The 13,161-nt window shown below is 37.8% G+C and overlaps 1 protein-coding gene across 2 annotated transcripts in view; it reads left to right on the forward strand.

Moving 5' to 3' along the window:
• Mitf (transcription factor Mitf) overlaps window positions 1-13,161 on the forward strand; it is a 72,360-nt gene that overhangs the window by 17,441 nt on the left and 41,758 nt on the right. For both annotated transcript variants that reach the window (XM_071787208.1, XM_071787207.1), the window contains exons 2-3: window positions 2,313-2,520; window positions 3,543-3,935. In XM_071787208.1, the coding sequence (XP_071643309.1) occupies window positions 2,313-2,520; window positions 3,543-3,935 (601 nt within the window). The remainder of the gene's footprint in view (window positions 1-2,312; window positions 2,521-3,542; window positions 3,936-13,161) is intronic.

The raw sequence follows: 13,161 nt of genomic DNA on the forward strand, positions 1-13,161 counted from the left end.
CTTTCACGAGTCAGCCGGTACTACTATTATAAAAGTTGTAACAGCTTTATTACGGCAGTTCTCGTAGCGCGACTGGAAACGGAAGAATTTTTAATTTCGTAATCGCACAAAGACGACACGGCTTTTGAGTTTAAGACTTGGTCGAATATTCAGTGTCTTCTTCTCCTTTGTAGACGGGTCTTCTGTTTCTCTATTGGCTGCAAGATCGAATCTCGAATTCAAAGTTTGATCATTTAGCTATCTTAAGCATTTATTTCTAAAGTTCCGTTATCGATGCAGTATTTATTCTAATTCTTATCCAATGGCAATGTAAGAAATCTGTGTGACTGCTCTCCTAAAATTTAACGTGAAATCTTTTCACATAATAAATTTCTACTTTTAACCATTGAGGCGCCATTGAGTTCTTTAATTAGTAGAAAATAGCACTTTTTCTAATTAATTGAATAATTATAATTACATATATTAGGCTATATGATATCCCGCGAGTAAATTAACAATCGCAAAATTAGTTGGTTTTATTGATCAATTTTATTTTATTTTTTTTATCAATTATCATCTTGGACACATATACCTATGCTATACTTATGATGCGATACATTGAGAAAGAAAGATCACTTTAAATGACAGAAACTAATGTTCGATCCGGATTGCACAATCTCTCTCTATTTTGGCTTTCTTATGGCCAGATCTTGGCTTTGTTCCCGAATTGGAAATGTCTTTTAGCCGCGGCAGTAAAACGAACGCCTGGCATGCGTATCTTTGACATATTTGCTCTTAATGCTAATAGTACGTGATGAGAAATTTGATTCGCGCCGATATCAATCAAAATGTAGGCGAAATATGCGACTATTCGTTTTATGTGCTCGCGAAATTTTGCTCGCGACTTCCGAGGCATTTGCTCGAGTTCAAAGAAAATTCTGCTTTTATTTTATTGGCTTCCAATTCGCAATAAATTATGCGTTTTATACTATATATGTATATGGCTGTTTTGCTATTCGCGAATTCGAGAGATTCCGCGCGTTTTTATACGCGAATATCGTCGAATAGTAGCAATGCTGCCAAGACTAGGTAATACCATCACTCGACTTTACGTCCGAATTATGGCACCATTAATTCTCTAACGCTATTTGATAGGGCAGTCGGGAAATTAATAAAAAATGTCCCTGTCTAGTTGTCTGAACGAATCAACTTCAAGAAGTATCTTTTAGCCAACGTGATAGGCAGCAAAATATTTATATTAGATACACATTGGATTTATAATTTTTTGTTCCTATCTCTTTTAAAATATTCATTTATTTTATGTAATTGTTACATTAATATTGTAATTTGTTATGTTGTTGGAGAACTTGCATTAATAATATTTTATTTTATTTTGCTTGCCTTATTTAGAGTGTATACGTATTTGAAACATATTTGAAACTTGTTATTTAACTAAAATGCGTTACACAGTGTAAAATTCGTCGGATTTTTAGCAATATTTTTTTTAACAATTTTACAGATTAATGTTTAAAATAATATGACGTATCGTGAATTACGAGCAATGCTTATTGTCTGTCGCGTCTGTTCATTAATGACTTATCTAGTTGACCGTAGCGAATTGTGCCGATTGGCTTTACGGGGTTTCTTCCCGTCGCCGCGGAGATAGTTCGATTCAATAGTGTTTGCGCTATGAGATTAATTGGTCTCGCCTCGGACTTGGGACTCGATGCTCAGCTGACAACGTTGAATATTATTCTCGCGTTTATCGACGCAAACGCGCAGCGTTGTAAATAATTGAGTCTCATTCCGACCGACTCGATATAATTTGCCAGCTTGCTTCGATAGAAAGAACTTAAAACAATAACGGGCTTGTTTTATTGAAAAGTACGTTTGCGTTAGATGTTGCTAAAATTTACATAAATTATAATAGCACTTTGTCAAATAGTAAGAAAATGCTTTTATATCTCTAGTATTAAAAATGCTCTTTATAATATTCCAATACATCCTACGTTAATTATATATATTACTCGTAACTTAGCAATCTTCTACCGCGATATTTTTGTAGAGATACATTTGTTAAAGTTAATTGTTTACATAGTTTAATTCTATTATTAAACGAGAATTAATTGAATTACATTAATTTAATTTCTGATGGTTTGAAAAGAAACTTTGAACTTAACAGATTAATTAAAGTGATGATCGTTATCTCCTCGAAGATACAGATTGCTTTTATGTGCTAGAGAGTTAGCGCGGTTATAATAAATGGCAAAAGTACGCCAGAGCGAGAAATCTTGGATAAAGTCTTACGTGAAGGAAATATTGGCTTTTTTCAGTCCGCCGACGTTCAAAACAGCGACGCCGACGTCGCGCACGCAATTGAAGCTGCAGCTGATGCGAGAGCAGCTGCAGGAGCAAGAGAGGCGACAGGCGGAATTCCGGCAGAGCTTGCAGCAGCAGAGGCCAGCTGCCGCACCGCCCAGACCAGTGCCGCCTACGCCGTTGCCCACTATCGGCGTGGATGTTCCACCGCAAGTATTACAAGTATGTGTCGCCTTCGTACATCGTCCGATCTGTGCGATCGATGCTAAATTGCTCGCGCAAAACTCGAATCGTGCAACATGATAAAATTATTTTGCGTTGTGCAATATCACATTATTATATTAAATTAAATTCCTAACTTTATTACATTATGGTCCATTATGAATCGCGTGATTACTCGTTCCCTTCGCACGAGCAATTTATTATGCGATATACAGCGTTGAGTTGTGTATTCTATATGCATATTGTTGTATACATATTCCATATTAATTATTAATTTATTATATATATATATATAAATTAAATAATATGTACTTTGATAAAGTACAATTGAATATACTTCGATCTTTTGCCGACTTTCTTATCTTCTTCCCTTGATTTTCCTTGTATTTGATGTTTTGTATCAAAACTGGGGCGTTCGTTGAAACTAGAACTTGGCGTAAGTACCGAAGTATCCCAAGTCCAACGCGCTTGGGTTTTCCCAGATAGAGTCTTGTTATCCAAGTAGCATAGGGTCAAGCATTCGGTTACCGTTGTTTGCGTTTCCGTCGCTTAAAGCTCCGTGCATATAGATATACAGGAGGGTGGGCGCGGCTAAGATAACGATACCTTATAGTTCCGAGGTTCCGGTAGTTTGCCGTATCGTAGCAAGGCGAGCCGAATTCTGTAGCATCGTTAATAGATCTATTCGGTACACCGTGTCTATACTGTTAGACCTCCCAAAGTAATGGTTAGTCGGTGAGAGATGGTTTACCTTGCAATTAGCTCTACGCAATATGGTTGCTGCGTTTGCAAAAGATCGAACGCAGCTGTGATAAATGTTCTCGTCACATAATTTTTACATGAGATATAGCGATCTTTAAAATTGTAGAATTAGAATAGCAGAATCTTGTAGAGTAATTGAGAATAATTTTTAAATTTAATTTCTTTCTCATTAGCAATATGATAAATGCGTTTTTGTGAATCTTTAATTTATTAGTTAATTTTTTTTAATTAACGCATCGCGATATGCTGATTTTCTTTAGGTGCGCACGCTGTTGGAAAATCCGACTCGCTATCACGTCGTGCAAAAGCAGAAGAACCAGGTGCGCCAATACCTGCACGAGTCATTTCGCGGCGGTGAGGGCGCCGGTGCCGGCAATGCGGTCGTCAGCGGTAGCGCCGGTAGCGAGGGAGGCGGCAGGACGCCGGTTGACACCGGGCCGCCACCCGTCCCAATGGTGGTGCAAAGTGCACCGCCCGGCCCGCAGCTGCATCACCCGAAGCCGCAGCATCCTCATCTCGCCTCGTATCCGCACGCCCCCGCGCTACTGCCGCATCACCCGGGTAACCCCACGGTGGTCTCGGCGAGCCCAGACCCTACCACCACCGGCACCATGTCCCCGGGTCTGTCCAGCGTCGCCACTAGCAACTCCGAGGTACGTGTGGTGTGTAGTATGCGAGTTGATCGTGCGGATAATATAACGCAGTCAGTGTTTCTCAAATCGTAATATGCGAGAAACCAGATATTTGATTGTGAGATACAAAATATTTTGCCGAAAATATCCAATTCCTTTCTCACCCGGAAAGGGATGCGCGATAAGAATTATAAAAATATTTGCATAAAAGTTAGAAAATTAGTTTGAATTATTTAAGGTTCTAGAAAGAGAAAAGGTGAGAGATGAAAATAGGATAGTATATGAAAAAAGATAGATTTTACATTGGATTAATATTTTAATAGAAATGGCTTTTTTCGATTTCGGAATGTACAAGGTTTGATCAATGGCACAGCTGTGCACGTCGAGACGCCTCGCGACATCGCGAGGAAAGTTATTTTTCTAAGTCATTCCTGTTCATTCTATCCAATCTACGTACGACGTTTTCGATTAACGCTAACTGGTCTTATGTAATCCATCGGTTATCCCGCGTCGCCGAGCGGCAACTTTACTCTCTCATTCGTTTAATAATTAATCACGGATATTCTCCGACATTGTCGATTCTTGCGTAATCTCGCGAAACGTGCGATGTGAATAATTTCTCGGTGAGACTTCCACTTATTCATTATGTCCCCAACCGATTATCCGCGATTGCTCTTCGTCGTTGAATGAGGCGCATCGGTCTTCCTTTTCTCTTCTTCTTACGCGTTCTTAAAAGAATCCGCAAACGCGAAGGACCCGCGCGTGCACTTAGCACGAAGCCGGTAGCACGTTTCATGACACTGCAACACCAAAGTGGGATTCACGGCACGCACGCGGTGCTAATTGCCGGCTAGGTCTGCAAATCGATCTGATTTGCGTCGCAAAGCAGATCCACAAACGACCAACGAGAGGAAACTTCGAAAGTAGGTCTCTCAGGTCTCTGGAAGACTTCATCGGCTCGTATTCTCACCACGAATTTAGCGCTCCGCAGCTTTCCGATTACGTACTTTCGGTGACAACACGCGGTGTGCACAACGTATTATTTTTGTAGGGCCGAGCACAAGCTATTTTTAGCGTCAAATATCAAGCGAATATCTATATACTAATTTTTTAATCATTTTTAAGAAAAAACGTTTACAGTTAAGATGTAATTTTTTTGGTATACGTGCAATACACCATAATATAATTTATTTATTATAAAAATTATGTCTGACATTATTTTTTCAATGTTGCTATATTTCATATTTTTAACATTGCGCATTTTGATTAAGAAATGCTTACTTTTTGACAATGAGAAGTAAGTATATTAAAATTTTGAAATTATTAGATCAGGAAATTAATATATTTAATTTTTAACTTTGGCAAAATATGGCCAAGTTAGTAATAATAGAATATTAATATTAATGCTCGAAAATTACTTCTCTTTCTTTCTTTCTTATAACGTCAAACGCATTCCGTCGTGAATGTGGAGAAATTTTCCGCTAAATCTAGCTTCAAGTCTTTACCAGCACCACCGCAGCGTATGTACAATGTAATATTCTGCGCAAAACTTGGAGTCAGCAAACTTTAACGCCAAACACAAGCCGCGAGAGAGACCTTTGCGTCGCGTTCTTCTTAATTTACCGTCAACGCGAAAATTTTTGTCGCGAGTTAATCTGCGCGCACGGTTTTCGTCGATGTTATATGCAATAAAAATCAGATTTTACGCTAAGAGTTATCTTCGCCGTTCTTAGAGATATTTTAAATCCGCAAACGGGTGCTGTTTCGGAATCGTTTGTACGTCTTTGTATGGCCGCTAGATTCGTTTGTAGTTTTAAAGGGGTGATTGTACGGGAATTTCAAAATAAGATGAGTCGCATGGAAATATGCAATAAAAATCAGATTTTACGGTAAGAGTTATCTCCGCCGTTCTTAGAGATATTTTAAATCCGCAAACGGGTGCTGTTTCGGAATCGTTTGTACGTCTTTGTATGGCCGTTAGTTTCGTTTGTAGTTTTAAAGGGGTGATTGTACGGGAATTTCAAAATAAGATGAGTCGCATGGAAATATGCAATAAAAATCAGATTTTACGGTAAGAGTTATCTCCGTCGTTCTTAGAGATATTTTATATCCGCAAACGGGTGCTGTTTCGGAATCGTTTGTACGTCTTTGTATGGCCGCTAGTTTCGTTTGTAGTTTTAAAGGGGTGATTGTACGGGAATTTTCAAAATAAGATGAGTCGCATAAAAATATGCAATAAAAATCAGATTTTACGGTAAGAGTTATCTCCGCCGTTCTTAGAGATATTTTAAATCCGCAAACGGGTGCTGTTTCGGAATCGTTTGTACGTCTTTGTATGGCCGCTAGATTCGTTTGTAGTTTTAAAGGGGTGATTGTACGGGAATTTCAAAATAAGATGAGTCGCATGGAAATATGCAATAAAAATTAGATTTTACGGTAAGAGTTATCTCCGCCGTTCTTAGAGATATTTTAAATCCGCAAACGGGTGCTGTTTCGGAATCGTTTGTACGTCTTTGTATGGCCGTTAGTTTCGTTTGTAGTTTTAAAGGGGTGATTGTACGGGAATTTCAAAATAAGATGAGTCGCATGGAAATATGCAATAAAAATCAGATTTTACGGTAAGAGTTATCTCCGTCGTTCTTAGAGATATTTTAAATCCGCAAACGGGTGCTGTTTCGGAATCGTTTGTACGTCTTTGTATGGCCGTCAGTTTCGTTTGTAGTTTTAAAGGGGTGATTGTACGGGAATTTTCAAAATAAGATGAGTCGCATAAAAATATGCAATAAAAATCAGATTTTACGCTAAGAGTTATCTTCGCCGTTCTTAGAGATATTTTATATCCGCAAACGGGTGCTGTTTCGGAATCGTTTGTACGTGTTTGTATCGCCGCTAGTTTCGTTTGTAGTTTTAAAGGGGTGATTGTACGGGAATTTTCAAAATAAGATGAGTCGCATAAAAATATGCAATAAAAATCAGATTTTACGCTAAGAGTTATCTTCGCCGTTCTTAGAGATATTTTATATCCGCAAACGGGTGCTGTTTCGGAATCGTTTGTACGTCTTTGTATGGCCGCTAGTTTCGTTTGTAGTTTTAAAGGGGTGATTGTACGGGAATTTTCAAAATAAGATGAGTCGCATAAAAATATGCAATAAAAATCAGATTTTACGCTAAGAGTTATCTTCGCCGTTCTTAGAGATATTTTATATCCGCAAACGGGTGCTGTTTCGGAATCGTTTGTACGTCTTTGTATGGCCGCTAGTTTCGTTTGTAGTTTTAAAGGGGTGATTGTACGGGAATTTTCAAAATAAGATGAGTCGCATACTAATATGCGATAATACGCTGATTTTACGCTAAGAGTTATCTCCGCCGTTCTTAAGAGATATTTTAATCCGCAAACGGGTGCTGTTTCGGAATCGTTTGTACGTCTTTGTATGGCCGCTAGTTTCGTTTGTAGTTTTAAAGGGGTGATTGTACGGGAATTTTCAAAATAAGATGAGTCGCATAAAAATATGCAATAAAAATCAGATTTTACGCTAAGAGTTATCTTCGCCGTTCTTAGAGATATTTTATATCCGCAAACGGGTGCTGTTTCGGAATCGTTTGTACGTGTTTGTATCGCCGCTAGTTTCGTTTGTAGTTTTAAAGGGGTGATTGTACGGGAATTTTCAAAATAAGATGAGTCGCATAAAAATATGCAATAAAAATCAGATTTTACGCTAAGAGTTATCTTCGCCGTTCTTAGAGATATTTTATATCCGCAAACGGGTGCTGTTTCGGAATCGTTTGTACGTCTTTGTATGGCCGCTAGTTTCGTTTGTAGTTTTAAAGGGGTGATTGTACGGGAATTTTCAAAATAAGATGAGTCGCATAAAAATATGCAATAAAAATCAGATTTTACGCTAAGAGTTATCTTCGCCGTTCTTAGAGATATTTTATATCCGCAAACGGGTGCTGTTTCGGAATCGTTTGTACGTGTTTGTATCGCCGCTAGTTTCGTTTGTAGTTTTAAAAGGGTGATTGTACGGGAATTTTCAAAATAAGATGAGTCGCATAAAAATATGCACGAAAAATCAGATTTTACGCTAAGAGTTATCTTCGCCGTTCTTAGAGATATTTTATATCCGCAAACGGGTGCTGTTTCGGAATCGTTTGTACGTGTTTGTATCGCCGCTAGTTTCGTTTGTAGTTTTAAAGGGGTGATTGTACGGGAATTTTCAAAATAAGATGAGTCGCATAAAAATATGCAATAAAAATCAGATTTTACGCTAAGAGTTATCTTCGCCGTTCTTAGAGATATTTTATATCCGCAAACGGGTGCTGTTGCGGAATCGTTTGTACGTGTTTGTATCGCCGCTAGTTTCGTTTGTAGTTTTAAAAGGGTGATTGTACGGGAATTTTCAAAATAAGATGAGTCGCATAAAAATATGCACGAAAAATCAGATTTTACGCTAAGAGTTATCTTCGCCGTTCTTAGAGATGTACTTGGCGCGAGACACTACCGTGTCTCTTGATAAAAATCATCAATGTGCGTAAGATGCATATAAGACTGCATATTGCTGCAAGCTTTTTCTTTTTAACTCTTTTACGTCGCATGCTGAAAGCAATATAATATATTGTCGTTGCGCGCGTAGTACCCGGTACATAGCGCGTACGAGGAACGAACCATGGCTCGTTAAGTCGTCAGCTTTACAATCCTCGGGCTCTTAATAAGGCGAAATTGTTTTTGGTGATGATGTATGTACACATACACGGCACCGAGCGACCGCCTTTAAATTGATTCTTTGATCCGCCATGCTCCGCGCCGTGAAGGAACTCGCGTATACCGGGTGTCACGACCAATGTTCTCGACTAACGTTTGAACGTTCAACTCGTTAATCCGTGAGTTTTCCAATTCGCGATTTTTCTCTCTGACGTTGATTAAACCGTCTCGCGTGCGCGAACTTCTCAGAAATCAAACGAGTTCGGGCTATTTGTGGGATACGAGGAAAAAACCGGCTCTCGGAGTACAACGCGAACAAGTTCCAGCTATTTACGTACGCGTATTTATTCGCGCTAAACTCGCTACGCTTGAATAAATAACAATTTCTTCTTATATGGTTATATAATTTTAATTATAGATAGTGTGATAGATATAATATGATTTTATAATATAATCATTGATATAATTAGAAAGAAATATGACAGTAATGTGTAACTTTAAATTAGGAATCAATAATGGGTTTCAATAATTTTAAATAATATTTTAGTGGTATATCCTTGCTAGGTTTTTCAATATTATCGTGATTCTCCCATAGATCTTGCTTTCGGCATCATCGGCGAGTCTCGATGCGTACGTAGATGCAATGCTATTAAGTAGCCGAAGTTTCGAAAAAGTAATAGTGGATTAATATTTTAACTTGTCGAAACGGCTGCAATGCCATTCGCCAGCTGGTCTGGCAGTAGCTCTCTTCATTTTGAATAATGGATCAGACGTACATTTCGTGGAACAAAATAGATATCCGCGACATTCGCAGCCGGAGGACAAAGTGCTTTTAGTCAGATACTCACCTGCGGTAATTTGCGCGATGCATTTATCGGCGTGTATCCCTGATCTTCTGCTTCTTCTTGTCAGTAAAAATGGCACTCGATCCCTAGCCTGAGTTTGATATAGTCAACGTCAAAGTTGTTACAAAAATACAAATGTCGAATGATGCAACAGATAGGAATTGCGAGATGCAAAGTTAGAAATGTTTCTGAGTGTGTGTAGTGTGTCACTAACAATAAGTACGAATACTCACAATGTTGATCTCGAGTCCGTAACGTATCCCCAATTATGGATGCTCGGTACCGTCAATACTGCGAGATATCTAATATCTCTGGAGCATCACAACGTGGAACGAAATATTGTCGGCTGCGGCAAATTTTCGATGTACGGAGTGTCACTGAACTTTATTTTAATCAGAGATTTTCAAAAGAGCCTATTATTAACTTTTCAATATCCAAGATATCATTCTAATCCAATGATATCCAAGATACCATTCTTTTTTATCTAATATTGCTTTTGGAGTCTGTTATATTTGTCATATCTTTATCTCGATAAACATATCATAAACTCCGTAACCTTCTTTCTTCTCGCCAGAGAAGAAACGAAAAGGAATCGTAAATTACGGCGGGAGCGCGGTATAAATCGTGAGGAGCAAGTGCGGTCGGTTTTACTTTCGGTCGGTCGATTGCGCCAGAGACAGATAGCAGCGATTTCTTCTGCTTTGATATTCGGCTCGCATTTGCGAACATGAGGAAATCGCAGTCTTCGTTGAACAATCGTAAAAACAATCGTAAAAATGATGACGTGTTTAACATCTTTCGGCTGCGTGTCTCCCGCGCGCACTTAAAATTTTAACGACCTCTTTCGCACGATCTGATTCCAATGGGGACCGGATTCCACTCTAGACATTTTGTCGTGCACAATTTTCATGCGTGCATCGCGTGATGCCGTGACTGCTAGAGCATAATTAATCTTCGTTACATGGTTAATGCTCTGAATGACACGCGGTTGTCTGTTATAATTACTATCAAGATTGATTTCGTAAATAAATAGCTCGATAAATAGTTCTACAAACGTGTGCGCCAATTTCTTAGAACGATGAATGATCCTTGTGTATGTATACCTTGTATCATTATTAGACAGCAAGTTCTCGAAGCGAATACTTTCTTCCTTGTCACCGAGTCTTATTCTGAATGTGCTTGTATCTTGGGATTACGAGGACTTGGCGTCGGTGCGCTATCGGCTTAATTTTCATTGGCCTGACATTCGCGGTATATGCAGGTCTTAAGCTTTTAATACATCGCGGTTTGAATAGCTTGAGGTCTTAATATGACCCTGGTATTTGCACCTGTTGCAATGCAGAAATCTCATTTGTACGTTTGCATTTAACAATTTCGCGCGATATATGTATATTCAACAAGACTCAACGACAGAATTGTAATTTTCAGAATATTAAGAGCGAATATGATTATATCATTCAATTCCTTTTGCGTTTGCATATCAGCACATCAATTCTTTTATTCTTTAAACAAAGTTTTTAAAAAAGTAAAACTCGGCTCAAGGAAGTAACTTTTAAATATTACCGTACTACTATATTCGTTGGGAAAGCATATATACCGTAACTTAAGAAAAAAAGGTTTCAAAATTCGTGTAATGATAAATAGAGAGATAGGTTTCAAAGAAGACAAATATTTAATTTTAGATGAATTGAGTTATACAATACAATACGTAGGTTTGTTTCTAGTGAAACGGTAGTTTCATATTGGATAAGAAGGTCGATTTGGTCGGTTGTCACGAGGTTATTATCAATTTATAGATAAAATATAAATACGCTGCCGGGTCTAGGATCGATCGGCATAAGTCTTTCGTTGCGATCGAAATATATTCTGGTTTCCATAACGCACATCGCAACGACGTCGGTTCGACGAAGAATCATAAATTAGCGTCGACGCGAACGTTTAGGCTCCGTTACGTAATAGATATTCCCCGCTCGCTTCTATGTCTGATGCACACGTGTACAGTCGCACACGTTCCACCTAAATATTCCCTATTACTATACTGTTCTTGCTTCTGCAGTATTTCAGCCGATTGCGTTGCTCCGACAGTTCTAGTTCAGCGACGCCGATAGATCGCACCTACTAAATATAAGATCTGCTTCTGTCATTAAACCGAGGAGTGTCTCGTATTTGTAACGCGAGCATGGAATACGTAATGCCGAGTGAAAGAAGGAACCTAGATCTATATCCGAACTTTGTACTTGCCACGATCGTCTCGCTGATCTATTATCGACCTAGTGAAACAGAAACTCAAAGATGAGAAAGAAGCTCTCTTCGAAGCTTTTATTATTCCATTTCAACTTGTAAATTGCAAGGAATGCCAAGTAGAAAAGTATATTCAAATCAAAGATATAATCTAAAAGATACAAATACAATTAAAGATCTTTATTCTACAAATATACTGTATATTATTTTAGAAACATGAGAAATCATGAATATATCATATATATTTAGAATGTTTATTGTACGCTTTATTAATTAAATTATTTTTGTATACAGTGTAAAATAACGCACGATAATATTCATTACATATTAGTGGGATGTGTAAGCGGGAATTTTTCTTCACTTGTGAGACAGTAAATTTACACAGTCTAGATAGCTGCCGTCAAACTTTTGTCATTCTTTAAAGAGGAATTACATGACACAAAACATACGAGCGGTACTATCGGGCCGCGTAATCTCCCTCTCAACGATAATCAGTATTTGCATTTTACTCCTACATTCTTATCAAACGTCAATTTCCAGATTATACGGCGTAAGTATTTGACGTAAGCCTCATCGCTGTATTACTCCACTTTATTATCTTATTAACACACTTTATTGTAGAAAGTAATGATAAGTTATAATCATATCGCTAATAATTATATCGCTATGGCTGTGTATCAAAGAAAAAAAAAGACGAGTGGAAATTTTTAGGACGTGCGATCTATGCGGTATTTCTTTATGAACGACAAATAACGTTTATTGCATTTTAAAAGAAGGAAAGAGAAAGCAAAAGGGCGAAACATATCAAATCTATCTTTTCGAAATTTGTCGCCTAAAATTCAACGACTGAATGATTTACGCGGTACCTTGAACATAATTGCATAAACATACGAAGTGAGCATCGTAATCGCACGTTACATAAGATCAAAAAAATTGTTATCAATACCTGTTAACGCAATTATCGTATTTTTTTTTTCAAATTATTGCTGATTGAGGGTAACTTATAATTTACTGCGTGGATATCATACGTTGAGAAGAAAAGTTTATTTTTATTCCATTACTCGTACATACAATAGGTTATATCATACTCGTTATCACTATTATTTGTTTTCAATGACAAGTAGGAAATATCTAGGATCCAATCGTAAATACGTCTTTCCGAATGATTCTCGCAAACCTTGCAAACACAAGATAGTATGTTGTATCTCACAGGCCCATATTTTGATGTGACTGCTATGACACTTTGGACACTTGAGGCTTGTTAGATTTCTATCGTCGTGTGCTTAATGTATCGTTTGCCTATTTTTTTCCGGTAGTTATATAACAAGATACAAAATACCATATGTCGCTTCTTTATTCGGTGAGATCAACTCGATCGAAACAATAATCTAAAGCTCACCTTGAAATTATTAGTAATTTATGTCGTAATTATGTGTGTCGGATAGAATTCTACTTATAATTT

This window comes from Temnothorax longispinosus, chromosome 8 (genome assembly GCF_030848805.1).
Source record: "Temnothorax longispinosus isolate EJ_2023e chromosome 8, Tlon_JGU_v1, whole genome shotgun sequence".
Taxonomy (NCBI): Eukaryota; Metazoa; Arthropoda; class Insecta; order Hymenoptera; family Formicidae; genus Temnothorax; species Temnothorax longispinosus.